Genomic DNA, 27,570 nt, shown 5'->3' on the forward strand with positions numbered 1-27,570 from the left:
ACTACGCATGGCCGTTGACTTCATCATTGTCCTGTCTCACCCTGTTTATCCACTACCCATGGCTGTTGACTTCATCATTGTCCTGTCTCACCCTGTTTGTCCACTACGCATGGCCGTTGACTTCATCATTGTCCTGTCTCACCCTGTTTGTCCACTACGCATGGCCGTTGACTTCATCATTGTCCTGTCTCACCCTGTTTATCCACTACCCATGGCCGTTGACTTCATCATTGTCCTGTCTCACCCTGTTTGTCCACTACCCATGGCTGTTGACTTCATCATTGTCCTGTCTCACCCTGTTTGTCCACTACGCATGGCCGTTGACTTCATCATTGTCCTGTCTCACCCTGTTTATCCACTACCCATGGCTGTTGACTTCATCATTGTCCTGTCTCACCCTGTTTGTCCACTACGCATGGCCGTTGACTTCATCATTGTCCTGTCTCACCCTGTTTGTCCACTACCCATGGCTGTTGACTTCATCATTGTCCTGTCTCACCCTGTTTGTCCACTACCCATGGCTGTTGACTTCATCATTGTCCTGTCTCACCCTGTTTATCCACTACCCATGGCTGTTGACTTCATCATTGTCCTGTCTCACCCTGTTTGTCCACTACCCATGGCTGTTGACTTCATCATTGTCCTGTCTCACCCTGTTTGTCCACTACCCATGGCTGTTGACTTCATCATTGTCTTGTCTCACCCTGTTTATCCACTACCCATGGCTGTTGACTTCATCATTGCCCTGTCTCACCCTGTGTCACGACTTCCACCGAAGGTGGCTCCTCTCCCTGTTCGGGCGGCGCTCGGTGGTCGTTGTCGTCGCCGGTCTAGTAGCTGCCACATATCCTTTTTATTTTTCGTGTGGCTTTGTCTGTCCTGTTGTTCACCTGTGTATAGTTTGGGTTATTAGTAGGGTATTTAATCCCGCCCTACCCTCTTGGTTTTGTAAATAAAACGCCCTTTCTTGCAATTCGCTCTCTCCTGCGCCTGACTCCACACCCACCTCTCCTAGGGAGAACTTGACACCCTGTTGTGGACTCCCCTCACTTCCCTGTCATGTCTTCTTTGTGACAGGGAGTGTCACTTGTGCCTACTTGAAAGTTTGTATAAGTAGGATCACTCACCTGTGCAGATGTGGCTGTCTAATCTGGTGTGAGTGTCTTGTATTCCACAACCCATGCAGGGTACAATAGCCAGGAGATGACCAGTGAATAAAAAACAGCTCCTCTTTAGAGCTGGTCTGTGTGTTCCATGTGTTTAGTAAGTTCACTTCTCCAATTAATTTAGCCAGTAACATTATGACTCCAGCCCAAAAGCTCAGCATGCATACTTACTGTCAGCTAAACCATACAGTGCCTTGCGAAAGTATTCGGCCCCCTTGAACTTTGCGACCTTTTGCCACATTTCAGGCTTCAAACATAAAGATATAAAACTGTTTTTTTTTTGTGAAGAATCAACAACAAGTGGGACACAATCATGAAGTGGAATGACATTTATTGGATATTTCAAACTTTTTTAACAAATCAAAAACTGAAAAATTGTGCGTGCAAAATTAGGATTAAACAGATATTGTATACGCATGGACAAAAAACATTCGCACAAACACACACACGGCAAGACTTACTGTATATGACAGTTGGTGAGAGGCCTCATGCAGTCTCACACTGATCTCTACTCCAGATGAGACGGATTACTCACAGACACACTCAGATCTCTACTCCAGATGAGACGGATTACTCACAGACACACTCAGATCTCTACTCCAGATGAGACGGATTACTCACAGACACACTCAGATCTCTACTCCAGATGAGACGGATTACTCACAGACACACTCAGATCTCTACTCCAGATGAGACGGAATACTCACAGACACACTCAGATCTCTACTCCTGATGAGACGGATTACTCACAGACACACTCAGATCTCTACTCCTGATGAGACGGAATACTCACAGACACACTCAGATCTCTACTCCAGATGAGACGGATTACTCACAGACACACTCAGATCTCTACTCCTGATGAGACGGATTACTCACAGACACACTCAGATCTCTACTCCAGATGAGACGGATTACTCACAGACACACTCAGATCTCTACTCCAGATGAGACGGAATACTCACAGACACACTCAGATCTCTACTCCTGATGAGACGGATTACTCACAGACACACTCAGATCTCTACTCCAGATGAGACGGATTACTCACAGACACACTCAGATCTCTACTCCTGATGAGACGGATTACTCACAGACACACTCAGATCTCTACTCCAGATGAGACGGATTACTCACAGACACACTCAGATCTCTACTCCAGATGAGACGGAATACTCACAGACACACTCAGATCTCTACTCCTGATGAGACGGATTACTCACAGACATACTCAGACCTCCTCTGTAGAACAAGGCTAGACAGGCCTGGAGGATAGGAGACAGGCTTAAAGCTGCACTCCAGGCTCCTTTTCACCTCATTTATCACCTGATTTACTTAATAAAAGGCACATCTCAATAGGTGGTCCAGGTATGACATCACATGGCACAAGTGGGTGGGGGGGGCCTTTCCTCTTTTGTCCTGTGTTGTCTCAATTGTTCCCGCAAGCAAGGGGTGGAGGATGACATCATATCAGACAGTCAGACCAACTCCTTTGATGGCCTATACCTTGACGTTTGCAATTGTTTGCAATATTGTTTTTCAACAGGAAAAGTAATTTAAAAAAATAGCTGGAATAGGACTTTAAGAAAGGCCTTGCTCTTAAGGTTGTGAGCCGTTCACAATGTGTATTGCGTCTCATGTGTGTGTGTGTGCAATTGTGCACCTTAGGACACCAGTAAGTTGCTCTAAAGTTAAGCATGCATGGACATAGGGTAGATCAAAATGGAACAACTTGTATGGAAAATACAAATACAATGTATATTTATTGGTCTTAAATTCCACATGAATTCAGTAGTAAGCAGTTGGAAAACCCTGTAGGCTGTGGTTTCAGATGGTATTTACTTCTGCTAATGAGTAAACCTGGTGTGTTTATGCTGAGAGTTCAGAAAGTCTCATGAAATGACATACTGTAAATTACCTTTCCCCATGGATATTTCACTCATCAATTTAAAGCGGAGACTGAAGTAGCATATGTTGCATTGAATCACCAAGCTTTACAGCAGACCCAAAACATGAAATTGATGTAGGTATAAATACGGAGTTGCAACAGATACAGAGTTTCTATATCCCAATTTGCCTAGGCCAAAAATATGGATATTTCTGTGCATGTGCAGGATTTATTTTTTACCTCCGCTGCCTACCTAGTGGCTGTTCTGAGTGCTCCGCTGCTTACCTAGCGGCTGTTCTGAGTGCTCCGCTGCTTACCTAGTGGCTGTTCTGAGTGCTCCGCTGCTTACCTAGTGGCTGTTCTGAGTGCTCCTCTGCTTACCTAGTGGCTGTTCTGAGTGCTCCGCTGCTTACCTAGTGGCTGTTCTGAGTGCTCCTCTGCTTACCTAGTGGCTGTTCTGAGTGCTCTGCTGCTTACCTAGTGGCTGTTCTGAGTGCTCCGCTGCCTACCTAGCGGCTGTTCTGAGTGCTCCGCTGCTTACCTAGTGGCTGTTCTGAGTGCTCTGCTGCTTACCTAGCGGCTGTTCTGAGTGCTCCGCTGCTTACCTAGTGGCTGTTCTGAGTGCTCCTCTGCTTACCTAGTGGCTGTTCTGAGTGCTCCGCTGCTTACCTAGTGGCTGTTCTGAGTGCTCCGCTGCTTACCTAGTGGCTGTTCTGAGTGCTCCGCTGCTTACCTAGTGGCTGTTCTGAGTGCTCCGCTGCTTACCTAGTGGCTGTTCTGAGTGCTCCTCTGCTTACCTAGTGGCTGTTCTGAGTGCTCCGCTGCTTACCTAGTGGCTGTTCTGAGTGCTCCGCTGCTTACCTAGTGGCTGTTCTGAGTGCTCCTCTGCTTACCTAGTGGCTGTTCTGAGTGCTCCTCTGCTTACCTAGTGGCTGTTCTGAGTGCTCCGCTGCTTACCTAGTGGCTGTTCTGAGTGCTCCTCTGCTTACCTAGTGGCTGTTCTGAGTGCTCCTCTGCTTACCTAGTGGCTGTTCTGAGTGCTCCTCTGCTTACCTAGTGGCTGTTCTGAGTGCTCCGCTGCTTACCTAGTGGCTGTTCTGAGTGCTCCGCTGCTTACCTAGTGGCTGTTCTGAGTGCTCCGCTGCCTACCTAGTGGCTGTGCTGAGTGCTCCGCTGCTTACCTAGTGGCTGTGCTGAGTGCTCCGCTGCTTACCTAGTGGCTGTTCTGAGTGCTCCGCTGCTTACCTAGTGGCTGTTCTGAGTGCTCCTCTGCTTACCTAGTGGCTGTTCTGAGTGCTCCTCTGCTTACCTAGTGGCTGTTCTGAGTGCTCCGCTGCTTACCTAGTGGCTGTTCTGAGTGCTCCGCTGCCTACCTAGTGGCTGTTCTGAGTGCTCTGCTGCTTACCTAGTGGCTGTTCTGAGTGCTCCGCTGCTTACCTAGTGGCTGTTCTGAGTGCTCCGCTGCTTACCTAGTGGCTGTTCTGAGTGCTCTGCTGCTTACCTAGTGGCTGTTCTGAGTGCTCCTCTGCTTACCTAGTGGCTGTTCTGAGTGCTCCGCTGCCAACCTAGCGGCTGTTCTGAGTGCTCCGCTGCTTACCTAGTGGCTGTTCTGAGTGCTCCGCTGCTTACCTAGTGGCTGTTCTGAGTGCTCCGCTGCCTACCTAGTGGCTGTTCTGAGTGCTCCGCTGCTTACCTAGTGGCTGTTCTGAGTGCTCCTCTGCTTACCTAGTGGCTGTTCTGAGTGCTCTGCTGCTTACCTAGTGGCTGTTCTGAGTGCTCCGCTGCTTACCTAGTGGCTGTTCTGAGTGCTCCTCTGCTTACCTAGTGGCTGTTCTGAGTGCTCCGCTGCTTACCTAGTGGCTGTTCTGAGTGCTCCTCTGCTTACCTAGTGGCTGTTCTGAGTGCTCCGCTGCCTACCTAGTGGCTGTTCTGAGTGCTCCGCTGCTTACCTAGTGGCTGTTCTGAGTGCTCCGCTGCCTACCTAGTGGCTGTTCTGAGTGCTCCGCTGCCTACCTAGCGGCTGTTCTGAGTGCTCCGCTGCTTACCTAGTGGCTGTTCTGAGTGCTCCGCTGCTTACCTAGTGGCTGTTCTGAATGCTCCGCTGCTTACCTAGTGGCTGTTCTGAGTGCTCCGCTGCTTACCTAGTGGCTGTTCTGAGTGCTCCGCTGCTTACCTAGTGGCTGTTCTGAGTGCTCCGCTGCTTACCTAGTGGCTGTTCTGAGTGCTCCGCTGCTTACCTAGTGGCTGTTCTGAGTGCACCGCTGCTTACCTAGTGGCTGTTCTGAGTGCTCCGCTGCCTACCTAGTGGCTGTTCTGAGTGCTCCGCTGCTTACCTAGTGGCTGTTCTGAGTGCTCCTCTGCTTACCTAGTGGCTGTTCTGAGTGCTCCGCTGCTTACCTAGTGGCTGTTCTGAGTGCTCCGCTGCTTACCTAGTGGCTGTTCTGAGTGCTCCTCTGCTTACCTAGTGGCTGTTCTGAGTGCTCCTCTGCTTACCTAGTGGCTGTTCTGAGTGCTCCGCTGCTTACCTAGTGGCTGTTCTGAGTGCTCCTCTGCTTACCTAGTGGCTGTTCTGAGTGCTCCTCTGCTTACCTAGTGGCTGTTCTGAGTGCTCCTCTGCTTACCTAGTGGCTGTTCTGAGTGCTCCGCTGCTTACCTAGTGGCTGTTCTGAGTGCTCCGCTGCTTACCTAGTGGCTGTTCTGAGTGCTCCGCTGCTTACCTAGTGGCTGTTCTGAGTGCTCCGCTGCTTACCTAGTGGCTGTTCTGAATGCTCCGCTGCTTACCTAGTGGCTGTTCTGAGTGCTCCGCTGCTTACCTAGTGGCTGTTCTGAGTGCTCCGCTGCTTACCTAGTGGCTGTTCTGAGTGCTCCGCTGCTTACCTAGTGGCTGTTCTGAGTGCTCCGCTGCTTACCTAGTGGCTGTTCTGAGTGCACCGCTGCTTACCTAGTGGCTGTTCTGAGTGCTCCGCTGCCTACCTAGTGGCTGTTCTGAGTGCTCCGCTGCTTACCTAGTGGCTGTTCTGAGTGCTCCTCTGCTTACCTAGTGGCTGTTCTGAGTGCTCCGCTGCTTACCTAGTGGCTGTTCTGAGTGCTCCGCTGCTTACCTAGTGGCTGTTCTGAGTGCTCCTCTGCTTACCTAGTGGCTGTTCTGAGTGCTCCTCTGCTTACCTAGTGGCTGTTCTGAGTGCTCCGCTGCTTACCTAGTGGCTGTTCTGAGTGCTCCTCTGCTTACCTAGTGGCTGTTCTGAGTGCTCCTCTGCTTACCTAGTGGCTGTTCTGAGTGCTCCTCTGCTTACCTAGTGGCTGTTCTGAGTGCTCCGCTGCTTACCTAGTGGCTGTTCTGAGTGCTCCGCTGCTTACCTAGTGGCTGTTCTGAGTGCTCCGCTGCCTACCTAGTGGCTGTGCTGAGTGCTCCGCTGCTTACCTAGTGGCTGTTCTGAGTGCTCCGCTGCTTACCTAGTGGCTGTTCTGAGTGCTCCGCTGCTTACCTAGTGGCTGTTCTGAGTGCTCCGCTGCTTACCTAGTGGCTGTTCTGAGTGCTCCGCTGCTTACCTAGTGGCTGTTCTGAGTGCTCCTCTGCTTACCTAGTGGCTGTTCTGAGTGCTCCGCTGCTTACCTAGTGGCTGTTCTGAGTGCTCCGCTGCTTACCTAGTGGCTGTTCTGAGTGCTCCGCTGCCTACCTAGCGGCTGTTCTGAGTGCTCCGCTGCTTACCTAGTGGCTGTTCTGAGTGCTCCGCTGCCTACCTAGCGGCTGTTCTGAGTGCTCCGCTGCTTACCTAGTGGCTGTTCTGAGTGCTCCGCTGCCTACCTAGTGGCTGTTCTGAGTGCTCCGCTGCTTACCTAGTGGCTGTTCTGAGTGCTCCGCTGCTTACCTAGTGGCTGTTCTGAGTACTCCTCTGCTTACCTAGCGGCTGTTCTGAGTGCTCCGCTGCTTACCTAGTGGCTGTTCTGAGTGCTCCGCTGCTTAACCAAGTGACTGTTCTGAGTGCTGCGCTGCTTACCTAGTGGCTGTTCTGAGTGCTCCTCTGCTTACCTAGTGGCTGTTCTGAGTGCCCCGCTGCTTACCTAGTGGCTGTTCTGAGTGCTCCGCTGCTTACCTAGTGGCTGTTCTGAGTGCTCCGCTGCTTACCTAGTGGTTGTTCTGAGTGCTCCGCTGCTTACCTAGTGGCTGTTCTGAGTGCTCCGCTGCTTACCTAGTGGCTGTTCTGAGTGCTCCGCTGCCTACCTAGTGGCTGTTCTGAGTGCTCCGCTGCTTACCTAGTGGCTGTTCTGAGTGCTCCTCTGCTTACCTAGTGGCTGTTCTGAGTGCTCCGCTGCTTACCTAGTGGCTGTTCTGAGTGCTCCTCTGCTTACCTAGTGGCTGTTCTGAGTGCTCCGCTGCTTACCTAGTGGCTGTTCTGAGTGCTCCGCTGTTTACCTAGTGGCTGTTCTGAGTGCTCCTCTGCTTACCTAGTGGCTGTTCTGAGTGCTCCGCTGCTTACCTAGTGGCTGTTCTGAGTGCTCCGCTGCTTACCTAGTGGCTGTTCTGAGTGCTCCTCTGCTTACCTAGCGGCTGTTCTGAGTGCTCCGCTGCTTACCTAGTGGCTGTTCTGAGTGCTCCGCTGCTTACCTAGTGGCTGTTCTGAGTGCTCCGCTGCTTACCTAGTGGCTGTTCTGAGTGCTCCTCTGCTTACCTAGTGGCTGTTCTGAGTGCCCCGCTGCTTACCTAGTGGCTGTTCTGAGTGCTCCGCTGCTTACCTAGTGGCTGTTCTGAGTGCTCCGCTGCTTACCTAGTGGCTGTTCTGAGTGCTCCGCTGCTTACCTAGTGGCTGTTCTGAGTGCTCCGCTGCTTACCTAGTGGCTGTTCTGAGTGCTCCGCTGCCTACCTAGTGGCTGTTCTGAGTGCTCCGCTGCTTACCTAGTGGCTGTTCTGAGTGCTCCTCTGCTTACCTAGTGGCTGTTCTGAGTGCTCCGCTGCTTACCTAGTGGCTGTTCTGAGTGCTCCGCTGCTTACCTAGTGGCTGTTCTGAGTGCTCCGCTGCTTACCTAGTGGCTGTTCTGAGTGCTCCTCTGCTTACCTAGTGGCTGTTCTGAGTGCTCCGCTGCTTACCTAGTGGCTGTTCTGAGTGCTCCTCTGCTTACCTAGTGGCTGTTCTGAGTGCTCTGCTGCTTACCTAGTGGCTGTTCTGAGTGCTCCGCTGCTTACCTAGTGGCTGTTCTGAGTGCTCCGCTGCCGCTCCCCCCGCTTTGATCACCTTTGTCTGGTCACTGGTGTAACCTACAAACTTAATGTTGTACACAAGACTGTTGTAACTATTGCATTCCATGCGTCAGTAAGCATAAGCCCGATTTCATGTTATTTTTTCATGAGGGGAGTAGGGAACATGCAGCTATTTACATACAAAATACATTATCGACATGTTCATACAAACTTGGTTGTCACTATTGCAAACATAAGAATGACACAAACAGACAGTCTAGCAATTGCATGTTCTCCTTACCGTAGCTGCTGAGTTACATGATTAGATATGTATTCAACCCACTGAGTCAGTACATATTAGAATCATCTTTGACAGTGATTACAGCTGTGAGTCTTTCTGGGTAAGTCTCTTAGAGCTTTCCACACCTGGATTGTGCAACATTTGCTCATCATTTGTTTCTAAAAAAGTTTCTTAAAAGCTTTGTCAAATTGATTGTTAAGCATTGCTAGACAATCAATTTCAGGTCTTGCTATAGAAAACTGTAACTCGGCCACTCAGGAACATTCACTGTCTTCTTGGTAAGCAACTCCAGTGTAGATTTGGCCTTGTGTTTTAAGTTATTTTCCAGATGAATGGTGAAGTCATCTCCCACTGGTTCAGTCTGGAAAGCAGACTGAACCAGGGTTTCCTCTAGGATTTTGCCTGTTCTTAGCTCCATTCCGTTTTGTTTTTATCCTGAAAAGCTCCCCAGTTCTTAACAAATACAAGCATACCCATAACATGATGCAGCCACCATTATGCTTGAAAATATGTAGAGTGGTACTCAGTAATGTGTTGTATTGGATTTGCCCCCAAACATAACACTTTGTATTCAGGACAAAAAGTGAATTGCTTTGCCACATTTTTTTGCGGTATTACTTTAGTGCCTTGTTGCAAACAGGATGCATGTTTTGGAATATATTTTTTTCTGTACAGGCTTCCTTCTTTTCACTCGGTCAATTAGGTTAGTATTGTGGAGAAATTACAATGTTGTTGATCCCTCCTCAATTTTATCTTATCACAATTAAACTCTGTAACTGTTTTAAAGTCACCATTGGCCTCATGGTGAAATCTCTGAGCAGTTTCCTTCCTCTCCGGCAGCAGAGTTAGGAAGGACGCCTGTATCTTTGTCGTGACTGTTTTGTATTGATACACCATCCAAAGTGTAATTAATAAGTTCACCATGCTCAAAGGGATATTCAATATTTTTATTATTTTTACCGGTCTACCCTTCTTTGGGAACCATTGGAAAACCTCCCTGGTCTTCGTGGTGAATCTGTGTTACAAATTCACTGCTCGACTGAGGGACCTTACAGACAATTGTATGTGTGGGGTACAGAGATGAGGTAGTCATTCAAAAATCATGTTAAACAATATTATTGCCAGGCTTGCCATAACAAAAGGGTTGAATACTTATTGACTCAAGACATTTTAGGTTTTCATTTTTTATTAATCTGTGAAAAAATTGAAAAACAAAATTCTACTTTTACGTTATGGGGTATTGTGTGTAGTAGGCCAGTGACAAAAAAGCATCTACATTTAATCCATTTTAAATTCAGGCTGTAACAAAACATATTGTGGAAACAGTCAAGAGGTGTGAATACTTTCTGAAGGCACTGTCTGAGGTTCATACTGTGGAATGCAGTGGTTGGTTTCAAGTTTTGATGCACTAGTACAGTGAAATGCCTTTCTTGCAAGTTCTAAACCCAACAATGCAGTAATCAATAACATTGTAACACTAAAAATAACACAAGGTAGAACAAAAACACACAATAAATACAAATAAGAAGAACAGAAGAAAGTAAGTAAGCATAATATATAGAGGGTCAGTCAGTTCCAGTACCATATTTACAATGTGCAGGGATACTGGAATGATAGGTGGATATGTACAGTGCATTTGCAAAGTATTCATACCCCTTGACTTTTTCCAAATTGTGTTACGTTACATCCTTATTCTAAAATTGATTAAATTGTTTTTTCCCCCCATCAATCTAGACACAATACCCCATAAAAACAGGTTTTTAGATGTTTTTTTGCAAATGTATTAAAAGTGAACTAGCATGTGCTCGTGCTAGTCAGAAGAGGAGAGCTGAGGACCAGTCAGAACACACCTGGAGGACTGCTGTCCAGATACCTACTGGCTCAGAGGACTCTAGTGTGACTGTTGAGATAGACTTTGGGAACGGTTCCCAATCACAGTCAAAAGGGAATACCTATTCCCTACCGTGACTTCTATGATAAAATAAATCAACTGTGACCTCTGGGCCTCAAATTAGAGACTGGTTTACACAGTGGCTATTACCAAAGTTTGGCTGCACCACTGTTAACCTTACCTCATAAAAGTTATTATTTGCGCTAAGACAGTGAGCAGAAGATTTGGTTAGATGTTAATATTGGTTTTATGATAACACATACCACTGTGTACTGTCCTTCTCTGAAACTGAAATGGACACAGTGACACGTGATACAGTAGTGATTACTCTTGTGTTTGCATAGGTGTGAGTTAATTTTGCTATCAATGCAAGATGAAATGAGACCCTGCGAAGGTGACTAGATTTGACGTCCCACACACCGTCCTCGTCCACCGTCTGTATAGGTCTAGTAGTGGACAATGTTGAGTAGCTGTCTGTGACTGACAGGGGAAGTATCTCCGGTATGGGTCACAAAGTGGCATTCGGTGGCCGTCAACAAATCAGTCAACAACAGCTTCATGAAGTAGAAAGTAGGAACTAATTTAGATGGAAGGGGAAGACAACGTGAGGCCAAGGTGAAGTCCCGGGGTGCGTATAGACCAAGGTGAAGTCCCGGGGTGCGTATAGGCCAAGGTGAAGTCCCGGGGTGCGTATAGGCCAAGGTGAAGTCCTGCAGTGCGTATAGGACAAGGTGTTGTTTGTGACCAAGAAAAAATATGATTTCATGTTGTTATGCAATATGATAGGACAAAGAAATCTTTATTTTGCATGATTTCTACACCCACACCTTCCTAACGTGTGATTTTTGTAATGTAAGCTACAAAACCTGCAACAAGAACCTCCGATCATATCAAATCACCAGGGAGAACACCAGTGTATTCTAAGCAAGCAGAATAACACATGGAACCATATGTAGAAACACTAGTGGCTCGGCTGAATGGGGCCGACGTGTGGTGGGATAGATGGTTTGGATCTGGAGTGACCCCCCCCAACGCAGTCCTCACTGAACCATGGCAGCCTGAGAACAGGTCAAGCGAGAGGGTCAGGCGGGCACCACCTCGCAGGTCAGGGCTGGGTTTGGCAGGAACACACTTCCTGTTGCTGTGTCACACCAGGCCCTAGTGGATAACTCATTTCCTGTCTGGGCTGTGTTTGTCTGTGGTTGAATTGACATGTATGCAGAGTATGCATATGCATGTGTGTCTCCCCTTGTCCTGTCTGCCAATTCCATCTAACTTACTTCACTCTGTTTTCCTCTCTTTTCTCTTTCTCTGTCTTCTATGGCCCCTAGGCTCTGCTGACGCCTCTAGCTCCACAGCCTGATTTGTGGTTCCACGGCTGTTTCACTGTAGCCCTCTAAAGTGGCTCCTTGCAGCCAGACACAGGCGATTAACACATATTCACCGCTTCCTTTCCCCACCACAAGGCCTCCTGGGTATTTATCCCAACACACTGCTCTTAAGACTTGGTTAGTCATTTCCTCCTAATTGAGGTTGTGTGTATCTTTTGAGCGTTTTCCTAATGCTACTGCTAATGCTTACATGTTTCCCACTGCGGTCTGTGGGAGTTTGGGCCTAAAGCCAGAGACGTGAGGCCTACGGTAGAGAGGCCCTGAGCAGTCCTGATGCTCAGCAGTTCCTCTAGGACAGTTCTTATGTTCTAGCACGGTCATCTCATTTGTAGTCCATTCTACTGATCTTATGTTCTGCAACAGTCATCTAATTTATAGTCCATTCTACTGATCTTATGTTCTGGAATAGTAATCTCATTTATAGTCCATTCTACTGATCGTATGTTCTGCAACAGTCATCTAATTTATAGTCCATTCTACTGATCGTATGTTCTGGAATAGTAATCTCATTTATAGTCCATTCTACTGATCTTATGTTCTGGAATAGTAATCTCATTTATAGTCCATTCTACTGATCTTATGTTCTGGAATAGTAATCTCATTTGTAGTCCATTCTACTGATCTTATGTTCTGGAATAGTAATCTCATTTGTAGTCCATTCTACTGATCTTATGTTCTGGAATAGTAATCTCATTTATAGTCCATTCTACTGATCTTATGTTCTGGAATAGTAATCTCATTTGTAGTCCATTCTACTGATCTTATGTTCTGGAATAGTAATCTCATTTGTAGTCCATTCTACTGATCTTATGTTCTGCAACAGTCATCTAATTTATAGTCCATTCTACTGATCTTCCTAGCTTGCTAGCTGCTCTAGAATCAATACAGTGCCATGCATTGATTGGTCAAATGTCACACTGACTGTGGGTCTCTAGGGCCAAATATGCCTGCAGCATGTACTATTTACACGTATTGAACATCAGATGAGGGCTAATGAAGCCCTGGTTATCCATAACAACACCGGGGTGTTACTGTTGTTACATCATTCTATTAAGTATTGCATGACAATATAGATGTGACTTCCTGTTGCAATAGGAGTGGATCAATAGAACCAGGGGAAATACAATATGCAACGTTACAGACAGACAGCATCAAACACAGTCCTTTCAGAAAGTATTCATAACCCTTGACTTATTCCACATTTTGTTGTTACAGCCTGAATTCAGAATGGATTAACTCGTTTTTTTCCCCTACACACAATAATGACAAAGTGAAAACATGTTTTTAGAAATTTTTGCTAATGTATTGAAAATGAAATACAGAAATATTTAATTTACTTAATTATTCATACCCCTGAGTCAATACTTTGTAGAAGCACCTTTGCCGGCGATTACAGCTGTGAGTCTTCTCTTGGACTGCATGGTTGTCACGTCCTGACCTTAGTTCCTTTTTTTTTGTCTCTATTTTGGTTTGGTCAGGGCGTGAGTTGGGGTGGGCATTCTATGTTTTGTTCTATGTTTTGTATTTCTGTTTTTGGCCTGGTATGGTTCCCAATCAGAGGCAGCTGTCTATCGTTATCTCTGATTGAGAACCATACTTAGGTAGCCTGATCCCTGTGTTTGTGGGTAGTTGTTTTCTGTCTCTGTGTTCTGCGCTAGACAGAACTGTTTCGTGTTGGTCTATTTTTGTTATTTTGTCTTAGTGTTAAAATAAATATTAAAATGGACACTTACCACGCTGCGTTTTGAACCGATCTTGACTTCTCTTCATCAGACGAAGAGGATCGTTACAATGGTATAGTTTCTGCTCTGACAGACACTGTCAACTATGGGGTGTGTTTCTTATGGCCACTTGACACTCATTCTAATTCTATGAATGCTAATTCACAGAATTAGAATCAGTGTAAAGTGGACGTATTTATTGGATCGTAGTCTAGGTCTGTTTGCTTCATAATATTTGGTATCTTTCTTGCGTGAGGGTTTAAGTGTACTCCGCCTTGTCTGTGATTGGTCAACAGTACTACTCCTAGTAGAAATGGGAACGTTAAGTGTTTGTCATTTAACGAGAGACGATTAGTTTTCATGCACAGTTTGCCCATTTGTTTTCCTCTTTTCTCATACTTTACGGGTATGAAAGTATAGATGTTCGCTTCGCCTAGCCGATGTATGCGGACGCCTTAAGAGAGTAGAGGGTGGAGAAGTTTTGGACGTTGAGGCTTTTAGGCTGCCATCTGCCTCCTTGCAGTACTCCTGTTGGAATCATGATCAATATCATCCCAGGCTGTAGATGCACAACACAACCACCAATTCAATCTAAAACAAACAAGTGCATCTCTGCATTATCACAATTGGCAAGCTACTACACCACTTTCAGAGGTAGCATGTAGTAAACACCTGTGACACTGTGGTGACCCAGCTGGCAGTTATTGATATTTAGACACATGGGTTGCATCACAGTCAGCCATGCCCTGTGTGGTTTCAGTGTGACGTAGATAGGACGTCAGTGGAGGGTTTGTAATACTGCCATGATGCACTCAACGGGGACAAGAGGAAATTGATTGTTCACTTATTTAGTTGGTTTCACTGCTGTTGTCATTCGAAAGAGCGAGCTGCCCAGAGAGAGGTATTTCCTGGACCTGTGTCACATTCTGGCCGGGTGTGAGGAGGATATTTGAAAATGTGAAAGCTGTCTCTCTCTAATTTGAGGCTATGAAAGGAAAGAGGAAGACTACAGAAAGAGATGAGGGTGAAAACAGGATGGATTACTGTCATAACGGTATGATCTAAAAGAACACTGATTGTACCCCATCAGTCTCCTCTAAAGCACATGTTGAATCCATTCATGCAGAGCATACAATACCATTTTTTTTTCATGGTTTGGTTTCTAATTTGAATTTTAGCCAGGCTCTGTTGCTGTGTCTACAGTGTGAAATTGCCATTTCTTACGATGCAGCACCCTGCAGGAAGGAGGACTTATCAAGATTATCTCCCTGAACCAGTTCCTGCCTGGGAAAATGGGCCATTGTGTGAAAGGGCAGATTGCTGCCTTACATCATGATTACAGCCCCAGTACCACAGCTAGCAGCTAGAAAATGTGGCATTTTCAAAATGACCAACACACACGATTGTCCTCTTCGACAGGGACTTAGTCAGGTCCATTCTGGTTGCTTTATCTCTCCAATGCTGTGGTTCAATGGCAGAACTCCCCCTAGCTTCGCTGCGAACCCCTGCTCCCTGAACTTCCTGTGTAGCTATGTGTTTAGTTAACATGTACAGTATATCTGCGGTCAGGGGTTGTTGCTATTTCTGGATCTCGTCTATCACTGAGCTCTGTTATCTGTCATACTAAGTGTGTGTTGCTGTTCATTAGACCATGTGTCCGGTCTGTTAATGAAAGGCTGTTCTATTTCCCCCTGTTTTATGTCTGGCTTCGCCTGGATGCAGAGTGAGGTGTGTGTGTGTGTGTGTGTCTTATCTGTCTGTCTGGTAAAGGGTTGTGGACTATATACAGTACCAGTCAAAAAATGTAGACACACCTACTCATTCAAGGGTTTTTCTTTATTTTTACTATTTTCTACATTGTAGAATAATAGTGACTACATCAAAACTATGAAATAACACATGGAATCATGTAGCAACCAAAAAGTGTTAAACAAATCAAAATATATTTTATATTTGAGATTCTTCAAAGTAACCACCCTTTGCCTTGATGACAGCTTTGCACACTCTTGGCATTCTCTCAACCAGCTTCACCTGGAATGCTTTTCCAACAGTCTTGAAGGAGTTCCCACATGCTTTCCTTCACTCTGCGGTCCAACTCATCCCAAACCATCTCAATTGGGTTGAGGTCGGGTGATTTTGGAGGCCAGGTCATCTGATGCAGCACTCCATCACTCTCCTCCTTGGTCAAATAGCCCTTACGCAATCTGGAGGTGTGTCGGGTTATTGTCCTGTTGAAAAACAAATGATAGTCCCACTAAGCGCAAACCAGATGGGATGGTGTATCGCTGCAGAATGCTGTGGTAGCCATGCTGGTTAAGTGTGCCTTGACTTCTGAATAAATCATTGACAGTGTCACCAACAAAGCACCCCCACACATCACACCTCCTCCATGCTTCACGGTGGGAAACACAAATGCAGAGATCATCCGTTCACATACTCTGCGTCTCACAAAGACACCTCAGTTTCTGTCCGTTTTTGTCCTGAAAGCCACCACAGCCTGGTTTCCTTTTCTTCAGGAAGTAGCTATGGAGCCTCAGTGGATGTCTCACCCAGCTTCCTGCCAGAATGGAGAGGAGACGCCTAACAGCACAGTGGCAGTGTGTTCAAATGGACATCCTGACAGAGAGGGGGAGCTGCCTCAATCTGAGAGGAACATGTCTGTCTGGGAGAGGGACACACTTCTGATCATGGTTATCTATCTTACAATATCAGTTGGTGGCGCCCCTCTCACTCATAGATGGTTAGAGAGAGTACAGTAGTACTTTATGAAGGGAGAAATGCACTTGAAGGCCAACATTTTGAAAGCATAGATAATGTTGTAATGTTTCTTCCTCTGAAGTTTTGATGTGTATGTACTTATTTTCCACCATATTTTGCAAATAAATTCATAACAAATCCTACAATGTGATATTCTGGATTTTTTTTTCTTCTAATTTTGTCTGTCATAGTTGAAGTGTACCTATGATGAAAAGTACAGGCCTCTCATCTTTTTAAGTGGGAGAACTTGCACAATTGGTGGCTGACTAAATACGTTTTTGCCCCACTGTATGTATGTGAATAATCCTATGATATACATACACTGATACTCAGGTGTTCTGTGTTTGAGTAGAGAGCCCCAGCAATAATGCAGGCTCTGATATGTGGATAGCAGATGAGAATGTTTGCTGTGCTCGAAAACATGCACGTGTCCATAACAGAGACTGTACTCCACATGGGCCATATGCTGTCCGTGAGTGTCTCTATCTGTCAGCCTGTCTCTGTCTGTCTGCCTGTGTGTCCCTGTCTGCCTGTCTCGTCTATCGCTCTCTCTCTCTGTCTGTCTCTCTCTGTTTATGTCTGTCGTTCTCTCTGCCTGCCTGTCTGTCTGTCTGTCTCCTCATACATCTCTACTCACCAGCCAGATCGGGTTCTAAACAGCTTTGCACTGACTGTCTCAGAGTAGACCTCAGGACAAACTCCAGAGGGCCAGTGTTTGACATGAACAGCACACTCTTGTCCACCATCGGTCCTCTGTTTATTCTGTAGATCCACCCTCGTTGGTATATAGTGCTGACATAAGACCTTATATGGATTGCTGCTCTTTGGGTGGCAGCCAAGCAGTGTCCCTTCTGAGCACAATACTCTGACAGTTTTGGGGTTTACCTAACCATTGATGTCTCAGCTAGCTTTAAGACCCTGTGGGCCTAGACGTTCACTATGATGTCTGATTGGCCAAGCGAGAGTTTTAACCCATTAGGATTCAAGAAAGTTATAACTTAATTACCAACAAAGCCTGTCATTATGCATCACCAGTAAGGGGAGGCCGTCAGGCTTTCTGTTGGTTTCCTTATTGAACATTCCCTCAGATGTGTGACATTATTGGAGCCATCAAAGCAGAGGCTGTTGTCCACCATTTTGGGTTCCTTTCTTTTAGTTTATAGTTCTGTGGGGATGATTGTGTATTCTATTATAGGAATTCAAACACAAAGAAACATTGGATGGGGTGTGGGGGGTCTAAGAGAGGAGTCTATAAGCCTTGTAATTGTTTCCAGCAGCAGCCGGTTTTGGTTCTAACTTCCACCGTTCTTGCTTATGTTTATACCCTCTGAGGTGGTGAGGGGATGACGTCACACGTGGCCACATACAGTCTGATTGGGCGGCCGATTGGCTGAAGGCTCCTTGTGGAGTTCCTGGAAAGGCCTGTGAGAGAGGGAGGGAGAAATAAAAATAGCCTAGTTTATATTCTGAACAATCTACACAAAGGCCTTAATTACAAACATTGCTCTGATCCATCTCTATTGAAAGCCTCAACAAGGCAGTTCTTCACAAAGACGACAAAGTCTCACATCTGTGTTTTTATAGAGTTCAAACAATCTCTCTTTTTTGGCAAAGACAACCTCTCTGTTCCAAAACTGGCAATGCCAAAATGCATAATGTAACTCTCCTAACTATGGCAAACATTGCCATCCACCCAAAACCACTGCTACTACCAAACACTGTCACCCACTGTCTGATGTACAGCAGTGGAACATATCCTCTCTGCAGCAACATCATTTGACATCTTCATTTAATCTTCATTTAGTATGTGGTGATGGGTTAGATTCCATGATGCCTTCGTCTCCCATTGTTTGATCATTGCTGGTTATAGCTACACACCCAATAAGACCATATGAGTAGAAGGCTGTGAGTGTGTCTGCAGAACTCTATCCCCACCAGGCAGGCAGTGGGAGTAGACAGTAGACTGTAAGATACTCTCTGACCGTTCCTCTTGGCTGCTGAAGCACAGATAATTGGACACAGGTTCTGTTCTAGTTTTGTTATTGGTGTCTCAGGCCAAATTTTCATCTGTCACAAAACCCCCAGACAGATCCTGCGTTGGTTAGGCCCAAAAAGTTACATATTTTGACACATTCTCCTGGGAGTGAGGAACCCTGGCAGAGCCGTGGTCAGGTGACGTGACACTTTCCCTCGGTCGTGCAGATGGAGCCGGAGAGAGGATTATGATGTTGATGGTAAACAGATGGGTCATGTGAGGCCACTGGAGTGTAATGTCAGTCCGGTGGCCAGAGGAGCAGGAATGTTTATGTTAGCTGAGCTTTAACTGGATCATGAAGATGAAGCATTCTTGGTCTATGTTTGGACTACTGGGATTGATCCTATAGAGATAAACAGTGGTTTGGGTTAGAGGCCATTGCGGTATGATCCTCTCTGGGATCACCATTCCTTCTTGTCCACTTACGGCCCAGTTATACCAAAAGCTACAAAGTAGAAAATAATCTTCAAGTTCTCGCTTTGTATGTGTATCTTCCAAACAGCATGCATAACATCACGTCATCTAGCATAGAGTCAAAGCTAGCTACCAAGACTCCCTTCTCCGATTGGTTATTATACACCTGTGTCGCTGCTCATTTGCATAAACTTGGGACTTTCTGAACTCTGGCTTCTGAGATCATAGTCGCTGGATGTGTCCTTGTGTATCCTCCCAACCATTGAAAATGGATGGTCTCTGGTGGTTTGATCGCTAGATGTAGTGCCTGGTGTAATCAGGGTATAAAACCAGAGGTCACCTAGCCAGCACACCTTAAGGATGATGGTGGAGTCACACCAAGAGCTTAGCGTCATATAGCTCAGTAGGATACTGACAGAAGCTCTATGTTCTGGTAATTTCTCCGTACTCCTATTAAACAGGCTTTGTGTCAGACAGCCACTCCTTCTGTTGGTGTAAACGTAACATGAGAGTGCACAGGGCTCATTGGCGTTAGTGTTGCATTCTGGATGCATTGATGACATGATCTGTGTTTGGTACACAGCTCAATAATTACTCCCGTAGCCTAACATTTATAATGATACTTTGACTTACATTAAGTCTTCTGTTGTGTTTCAACACTTGTGTTTCCTCTTGAATATGTGATATCTAAAAGAAGGGTTTGGGGAGTGGAAGCTGAGCTTGTGGACAGGATAAAGTACATCTGTATTTTCCACCCTGCCTGTATCCCCTGGTCTGACTAAACTATTCCAGTTCAACAACCAGACTTAGAAACAGTCTTTTTATGAACGGGCAAACATTCAGACCATTTGCTACGAGACTCAAAATTGAGCTCAGGTGCATCCTATTTCCATTGATAATCCTTGAGATGTTTCTACAACTTGATTGGTGTCCACCTGTGGTATATTCAATTGATTGGACATGATTTGGAAAAGCAAACACCTGTCTATATAGCTCAAAAACCAAGCCATGAGGTCAAAGGAATTGTCGGTAGAGCCCTGAGACAGGATTGTGTTGAGGCACAGATCTGGGGAAGGGTACCAAAAAATGTCTGCAGCATTGAAGGTCCCAAAGGAAACATTGGCCTCCATCATTCTTAAATGGAAGAAGTTTGGAACCACCAAGACTTTTTCTAGAGCTGGCCGCCTGGCCGAACAGCAATCGGGGAGAAGAGCCTTGGTCAGGGAGGTGACCAAAAACCCAATGGTGATTCTGACAGAGCTCCAGAGTTCCTCTATGTAGATGGGAGAACCTTCCAGAAGGATAACCATCTCTGCAGCACTCCACCAACCAGGCCTTTATGGTAGAGTGGCCAGACGGAAGCCACTCCTCAGTAAAAGGCACATGACAGCTCGCTTGGAGTTTGCCTAAAGGGACCGAAAGAACTCAGACTATGAGAAACAAGATTCTCTGGTCTGATGAAGCCAAGATGTAACTCTTTGGCCTGAATGCCAAGCGTCACGTCTGGAGGAAACTTGCCACCATCCCTACGGTGAAGCATGGTGGTGGCAGCGTCATGCTGTGGGAATGTTTTTCAGAGGCAGGGACTGGGAGAATAGTCAGGGTCGAGGGTAAGATGAACAGAGGGAAGTACAGCGAGATCCTTGATGAAAACCCTCCAGCAACCTGGACGTTCCCCATCCAACCTGACAGAGCTTGAAAGGATCTGCAGAGAATAATTGGAGAAACTCCCCAAATACAGGTGTGCCAGCTTGTAGCTTCATACCCAAGAAGACTTGAGGCTGTAAACGCTGCCAAAAGTGCTTCAACAAAGTACTGAGTAAAGGGTCTGAATACTTAAGTAAATGTAATATTTCCATTTATGTGGTATTGTGTGTAGATAATTTAATCAATTTTAGCATAAGGCTGTAACAAAATGGGGAGAAAGTCAAGGGGTCTGAATACTTTCCAAATGCACTGTATATACATAAATATATGTTACACATTGATTCAGGAAAACACTGAAGAAAAATTGTCCCCTAAAAGTCTTGACTAAAGCCCCTTACTGTTACTGCTATTTGATCTGCTGTCTGGCCAGGCTTCTGGAAAGTTCCTATGCTGTTATTTCACAGATTCATATTCAGAGAGGTGTGGACTTTAATTTATGCCCTCCTGTTTATTCTCCCCATGTAAGATATAATATTCAAGCACCCTGTGACTCCAGAGGAGTCTGTGTTTGGGCTCTAGACGGACCTGGCTGTGTCTAGGGAAGGGATCTCAAACCCTGTTCCTGGAGAGCAACTGCCCTGTGGGTTTGCGCTCTAACCCTAATCTAGCGCACCTGATTCTAATAATTACAGTAACTGGATCAGGCTAGTTATAACTACAGAAGGGCAGCTTGCTCTCCAGGAACAGGTTTGGAGAGCCCTGGCCTAACTGCTCTCCTAGTGGAGACAGACATGGGCCCCGGGTTCCTCCAGTGTAGTGAGGAATGTTTGAAATACATTTTTCATTTCACATTGTCTTATTTTGTTTTGTTGAAAATGTTGAGTAACTAGTTGAATTCTGATCTCACTGCTGAGCTTAGTCTGATGTTGACCATTAACCAGTTGTTATTGTTTTGGGAAGATATTAGACCGTGCTCCCTCTCTCCTGACCGATTTAGTGTGTGTGATGTGACAGGTGTTCTGATTGTGTGTTTTGTGTCTATCGGCAGGTTGCAGGAAAGGAGTACTCCCTGTGGGATGACTTCCTGGTTTATGGCAGATGTGACCGTGGACAGGAAATGACCTTGGGAGAGTTGCTGCTACACATCAAGGTATCTCAGCCTCCCTTTTATTACTCAGCCAAGGCCATGTTTGGCACTGTATATCTCAATCATAGAAACGTGTTTTAGCTTGCATGCCTCGCACTGTTATACATATTACACAGAGCTACGCATTGTATGCATGCATTTTCAAACAAACATTGCCAGATGCTGCACACACTCAGAGCACAAATATATGCAATGGTCAGGCTTCTGCAACATGCAACAATTTCAAAGATGTTACTGAGTTACAGTTCATATAAGGAAATCAGTCAATTCAAATGAATTCATTAGGCCTTAATCTATGGATTTCACATGACTGGGAATACAGATATTCATCTGTTGGCCACAGATGCCTAAAAAAAAAGGGTTGGGGCGTGAATCAGAAAACCAGTCCGTATCTGGTGTGACCACCATTTTCCTCATGCAGCGTGACACATCTCATTCGCATGTAGTTGATCAGGTTGTTGATTGTGGAATCTTGTCCCACTCCTCTTCAATGGCTGTATAAAGTTGTTGGATATTGGTGGGATCTAGAACATGCTGTCGTACATGTCGATCCAGAGGCTCCCAAACATGCTCAATAGGTGACATGCCTGGTGAGTATGCAGGCCATGGAATTGTGTACAGATCCTTGAGACATGGGGCCATGCATTATCAAGCTGAAACATGAGGTGATAGCGGCGGTTGAATGGCACAACAATGGGCCTCAGGATCTCGTCAAAGTTTCTCTGTGCACTCAAATTGCCATCAATAAAATGTGATTGTGTTCGTTGTCCATATCTTATGCCTGCCCATACCATAACCCCATCGCCACAATGGGGGCACTCTGTTCAAAACATTGACATCAGCAAACTACTCGCCCACACGACGCCACACGACGCTGTCTGTCATCTCCCTGGTACAGTTGAAACCAAGATTCATCCATGAAGAGCACAATTCTCCAGCGTGCTAGTGGCCATCGAAGGAGAGCATTTACCCACTGAAATCGGTTATGACTGCTGAGGACTACGAACACGCAGATGAGCTTCCCTGAGAAGGTTTCTGACTGTTTTCGGTTGTGCAAACCCACAGTTTAATCAGCTGTCAAGGCGCCTTGTCTCAGTCCATCCCGCAGGTGAAGAAGCTGGATGTGGAGATCATGGGCTGGCATGGTTATGCGTGGTCTGTGGTTGTGAGGCCGGTTGGACGTACTGCCAAATTCTCTGAAACGACATTGGAGGAGATTTATGGTAGAGAAATGAACATTCAATTCTCTGGCAACAGCTCTGGTGGACATTCCTCCAGTCAGCATGCCAATTCTACGCTGACTCAAAACTGCACATTTTCGAGGGCCTTTTATTGTCCCCATTACCTGTGTAATGATCATGCTGTTTAATCATCTTCTTGATATGCCACACCTGTCAGGTGGATGGATTATCTTGGCAAAGGAGAAATGCTCCCTAACAGGGATGTAAACAAACATTTCAGAGAAATACTTTGTGTATATGGAACATTTCTGGGATCTTTTATTTCAGCTCATGAAACATGGGACCAACAATTTACATGTTGTGTTTATATTTTGGTTCAGTAAACATTGTTCATGTGTCTGTAGTACCATAAAGTCTGACGTGCAGGGTTTGTCTCTGGGACAGCTTACTCGAACCTAGTCACCCTCATCTCTTCCAACACAATGGGACTGAAGTGAAGAGGGGGCAGTGGAGAGGGGATGATGGGGGGGCTCATCTGGCTGTCGATGAGTGATGGGCACTACCAGTCTTTCTACAGATTTATTCAATACCTTTACAGGTGATTGAGTCTAAAGGGTTGAGTGTGTGTTTATTCCTGCCTGCCTGTGTGGCTGTAGGCATTCTGATCCTGTCTGCCTGTGTGGCTGTAGGCATTCTGATCCTGTCTGCCTGTGTGGCTGTAGGCATTCTGATCCTGTCTGCCTGTGTGGCTGTAGGCATTCTGATCCTGTCTGCCTGTGTGGCTGTAGGCATTCTGATCCTGTCTGCCTGTGTGGCTGTAGGCATTCTGATCCTGTGTGGCTGTAGGCATTCTGATCCTGTGTGGCTGTAGGCATTCTGATCCTGTGTGGCTGTAGGCATTCTGATCCTGTGTGGCTGTAGGCATTCTGATCCTGTGTGGCTGTAGGCATACTGATCCTGTGTGGCTGTAGGCATTCTGATCCTGTGTGGCTGTAGGCATTCTGATCCTGTGTGGCTGTAGGCATTCTGATCCTGTGTACCTCTTTTTTTTCTCCCTGACTGTCAGCGTCTGATCAATTCCAGAGTGTTTCTAAAATGTCACTTGTCCTTTTCAAACACTAGAATCCATATAGTAGTTAGAGCAGGGGGTTATCTAGAGGTATCATTTTTATTTTAGTAATTTAGCAGACACTCTTATCCAGAGTGACTTTTGTCTTAAAGGGAGACTGCACTACCTGATTTGGCCTCATTTTGAAGATTGCTCATTAAGAAATGCTAGCGGCCATGACTGAAGCCAAACAAGTTTTCGTAGGGATGTGGTTTGATGTGGGTGTGTCATGTTCGCATATCGTACCCGGGCAAGTTCTGTTTGTCCCTCCTGAGTCACCGTGGCAGCAACATAGCTTTTTCTCAAAATAGTCACTTACTTAAAATAGTCCGAATTCATCTTAGATAAATACATTTGGCCTTAGTCACGCAATTTTACATCTAGCTAGTTGTTTGGTGTATTATTTCCCAAGTTGTGCATGAAAAACGAGTCAGTGCACTACATACAGTCTATTAAGTCTGACTGCGCGCTCAGGACTGATTCCCAAGAACAATAACAATGTCTACAACTTCCTTATCTGCTGTCAAATTATCGGAAATAACGCAAAAGCTACACGCTGTTTATCAGTGCCCAAAATCACTTGCTAGCTAGGTTCCAACTCCGTTTGTTACTGAAGCTAGCAAGTAGTAGCTAGCAGACACATTGAGCAACCCACAATCAGCATATCAGGTCACTGGGGAGAGGATAGGTCAGTGTTTGGGTGGCGTTTTAGTTTTTTTTTCAACATTCTCGATATTACCTGTGTCTATCTAGCAGTGTTTCATAGGGAATCATGTTACAAAACAAAGATGCTTGCAAAATAATTTTGTAATATTGACAAGATGCAGTTGGGCTAGGAGTGCGCTGTAATCGTCTCAATTCTCATTTTGCCCAAAAAAGTGGCAGACTCGAGTGATTGACACTATCAAACAAATCAGCAAGTGGCCACTCCATAAAGGGCTTAGGCCCATGGGTTATTTCAACATAACATTAGAGACATGTTGTCTTATGTAAACAAGTCTGAGGCGCTGCGTAATGGGCAGGTCTGTCTCACTGTCTGGAGGTTCTGGGAGCTGTGATTGGATAGAGCACATGCAGCTGATAGAGCACCATCAACACAGCTGCTTCTCTCGTGTTAGTGAACACTGGGCAAGTGGACATGCTCTTATTAATCCATACCAATTAGTCATGACGAACTCACAAAAATCCGTTTTGGCCTTGGACTGACTATATGACAAATGTTTGGACCTACATTTGGACCTACAGTTTCACTAGAATGTATGTTTCTGACTCTTATTGATGGCCCGTTTTTAAAACCAGAGAAGGGACAGTTAACCTTTTAAGATAGCTAGGGGAGACAACCACACAAATAGGTCAGTTGTACTGTCTCATCACAATGACCACATGCTGTGTAGTACACATGTAGCTGTCCAAAACAAAGGATTGGCTTGTTGATTCCTCCCAACTGTTTATTTTGAGACAGAAAATAACATTTGGCAAAAACAAAGTTGCTTCAGTTTCCCGTAACCTTTGTCATCCTGACTCTGAGATCTGCTGGTTTATTTTTGGAGACCCTGCAACACTTCCTGAGCTGCAGGGTTCGATTTAGGTTACGGCTCATCCATGGACTGCTGTAGTCCACTGGACCATAGGACTCTATAAAGACTCTTTTCATTGGGTCTTGTTTAATGTTAACCTATATATACTGATTAGGAACTTCAAACTAAAATCTAACTTTTTAAAATGAACATTGTGCATTTACTTCCATGATACTAAATGTAATGTGGTATTACTGTTTAATTTGCAGCAAACATACAACTTGGAGATCACCGGCCTGTTTTATGGGAATGCTGTCTTGTACGATGTTGGCTCCAATCACACGGAGAGGCTGGTGAAGAGGTATGTCCTGAAACAAAGTTTTTGAGCCAGTCGAGACATTATCACCATACCTTAGCCTGTCTTCTTGTGGGGTAACATGTGTGGGAAGAGCTTGGTAAAAGGGTTATGTCCAGGCCAGGCATAAACACACATGCAGCAGCCCTGATGTTTGTTTAGCAGGCAATGGCTGTCTGCTGTTTCCTCAGAAAAAGAGGGACTCATCTCCACACTGTCACATGCATCACTAGTGACTGCTGATTGAGATATGGCTCTTCCTAGTCTGTAGGCTTCCTGTGCTCTGTGAAGAGAGGAGCAAGAGTGAGCCATTCCCTGTTGTCTTGCCATGGCAGTACCTACTGTATGTTAAGGTATGCACATACCAATACGCAAAGCAACTCCTCACACGCGACGGCTTGAAATAACTCACTCGACTTATGACGCTCTCTCTCTCAACTCGCTCAGTCATGTGCACACAGATAGGAATATGTATACTCAGGGCCTGTCCTTACTCCACCCCTGTATTCACAAACAGAGCAGTGTTTCGGAGCCCTGAACGTGTACAGTGAAACAGTCCCTTTTAATCAGATCCAGGAGATCCTGCTTAGCTTTGTAAAACGACAGACAATTTCTTGGCTCTCCCCCGCTCCCCCATGTCTATGCCTTGTTCTTCCTGACACTCGCCCCCTCTACCTCTCTGAGCCGCCTCCTCCCCTTTCCCACTGTTCCTCCTGACACACAGCGTATGTCTTCCTGGGTTTTGTGTTAACACCTCAGTCCCTTGAGAGCCCAGTGTCAGCCCAGTGCCTGGCCTGAGGAAGCTATGGGTAGATAAGGGGAAGATGGGGTAGGGGGGGCGTCAGTGTGGACAGCAGGCCTCTTTTGACAAATGTCCCCTCCAGGAGCCACATCCTGGGCTGTGGGGCCCTGCCCTGGCCCCTATTCAGCTTCCTGTGTTTACAGGCCTAGTGGGCTGTGCGGAGCAGTATTAAAGATCCAGATGACATGAAGAACCTTGGTTTGGTCTGAAGGCCATTTAGCTATAGAACACAGTCAGTGTGTAGTCTCAGTTTATTATACTATTTCTGCTTTTTCTGAATTGCTGTAATGTAACAAAGGATGTGGACCCCAGGAAGAGTAGCTTCTGCAACAGTTAATGGGGATCCTTAATAAAATACAGACCAAAAAATACTAATGTCCCCCGTTTTCTACCAGGGATATAATTATCAATTCTCTTTTTGAAGTAAGATGTACGACTAAGGAGTATTGTTTAATAACTGTTTCAGTCATCACAAAAGCTGTTGTCAATGTGCGTGTTGTGGTCTGTCTTGGCAGTGTGTCTGATGTGGTCAGCCTGGTGACCAAGATAGAGGTCCCCCAACATCTGCACATGTTGGAGATGTTCCCTTCCTTCGCCGAGGATGAGGACTGTGAGACGGTCCCTCCCATCAGGTACCTGTTCAGATGATGTCATCAAAAGGGGACAAGCCTGAGAGGCCCTAACAGAGCCACACTCCTAACCACCTCATAGTTATCTGCTCAGATCACTAAAGAAAGGACCTCCATTGAATTATATTGGTAAATTAAAACAAGCTCCATTTTGATGTTGATATGTATGTAATATGTTGTCTCGCACCTAGGCCACAGGTCATGTTCTTTCTGGGGCAAATACATGAATTTCTAGAAGCTGCATTGTTGTGATAAACAATAGCTTTCCGCTTCTATTATTTTAATCATGTTGTAATCATAAAGAATGCTGTTTAATTTGTATTTGATTAAATTATTCACCTCTGTATCTGTTGTAATCACCTGTGATTTGTGATCAAGCTCTGTGTGTGTTGGGTTCCACACTGGTTTCCGGCCGGCCTGTCTTTGTGAGTCACAGAGATCACC

The 27,570-nt window shown here is 45.7% G+C and overlaps 1 protein-coding gene across 3 annotated transcripts in view; it reads left to right on the plus strand.

The window, feature by feature from the left end:
- Nucleotides 1-27,472, plus strand: part of uba7 (ubiquitin-like modifier activating enzyme 7) — a 71,730-nt gene extending 44,258 nt beyond the window's left edge. For 2 of the 3 annotated variants that reach the window (XM_036950742.1, XM_036950741.1), the window contains 3 exons: nt 21,436-21,537; nt 25,610-25,701; nt 27,013-27,472. In XM_036950742.1, the coding sequence (XP_036806637.1) occupies nt 21,436-21,537; nt 25,610-25,701; nt 27,013-27,145 (327 nt within the window). In that variant the 3' untranslated portion in view covers nt 27,146-27,472. Of the gene's footprint in view, nt 1-21,435; nt 21,538-25,609; nt 25,702-25,959; nt 26,049-27,012 lie in introns of all 3 variants that reach the window. The other variant, XR_005037088.1, reaches the window with a different exon arrangement.
- The last annotated feature ends 98 nt before the right edge of the window (nt 27,473-27,570 follow it).

This window comes from Oncorhynchus mykiss, chromosome 17 (assembly GCF_013265735.2).
Source record: "Oncorhynchus mykiss isolate Arlee chromosome 17, USDA_OmykA_1.1, whole genome shotgun sequence".
In the NCBI taxonomy this organism is placed as follows: Eukaryota; Metazoa; Chordata; class Actinopteri; order Salmoniformes; family Salmonidae; genus Oncorhynchus; species Oncorhynchus mykiss.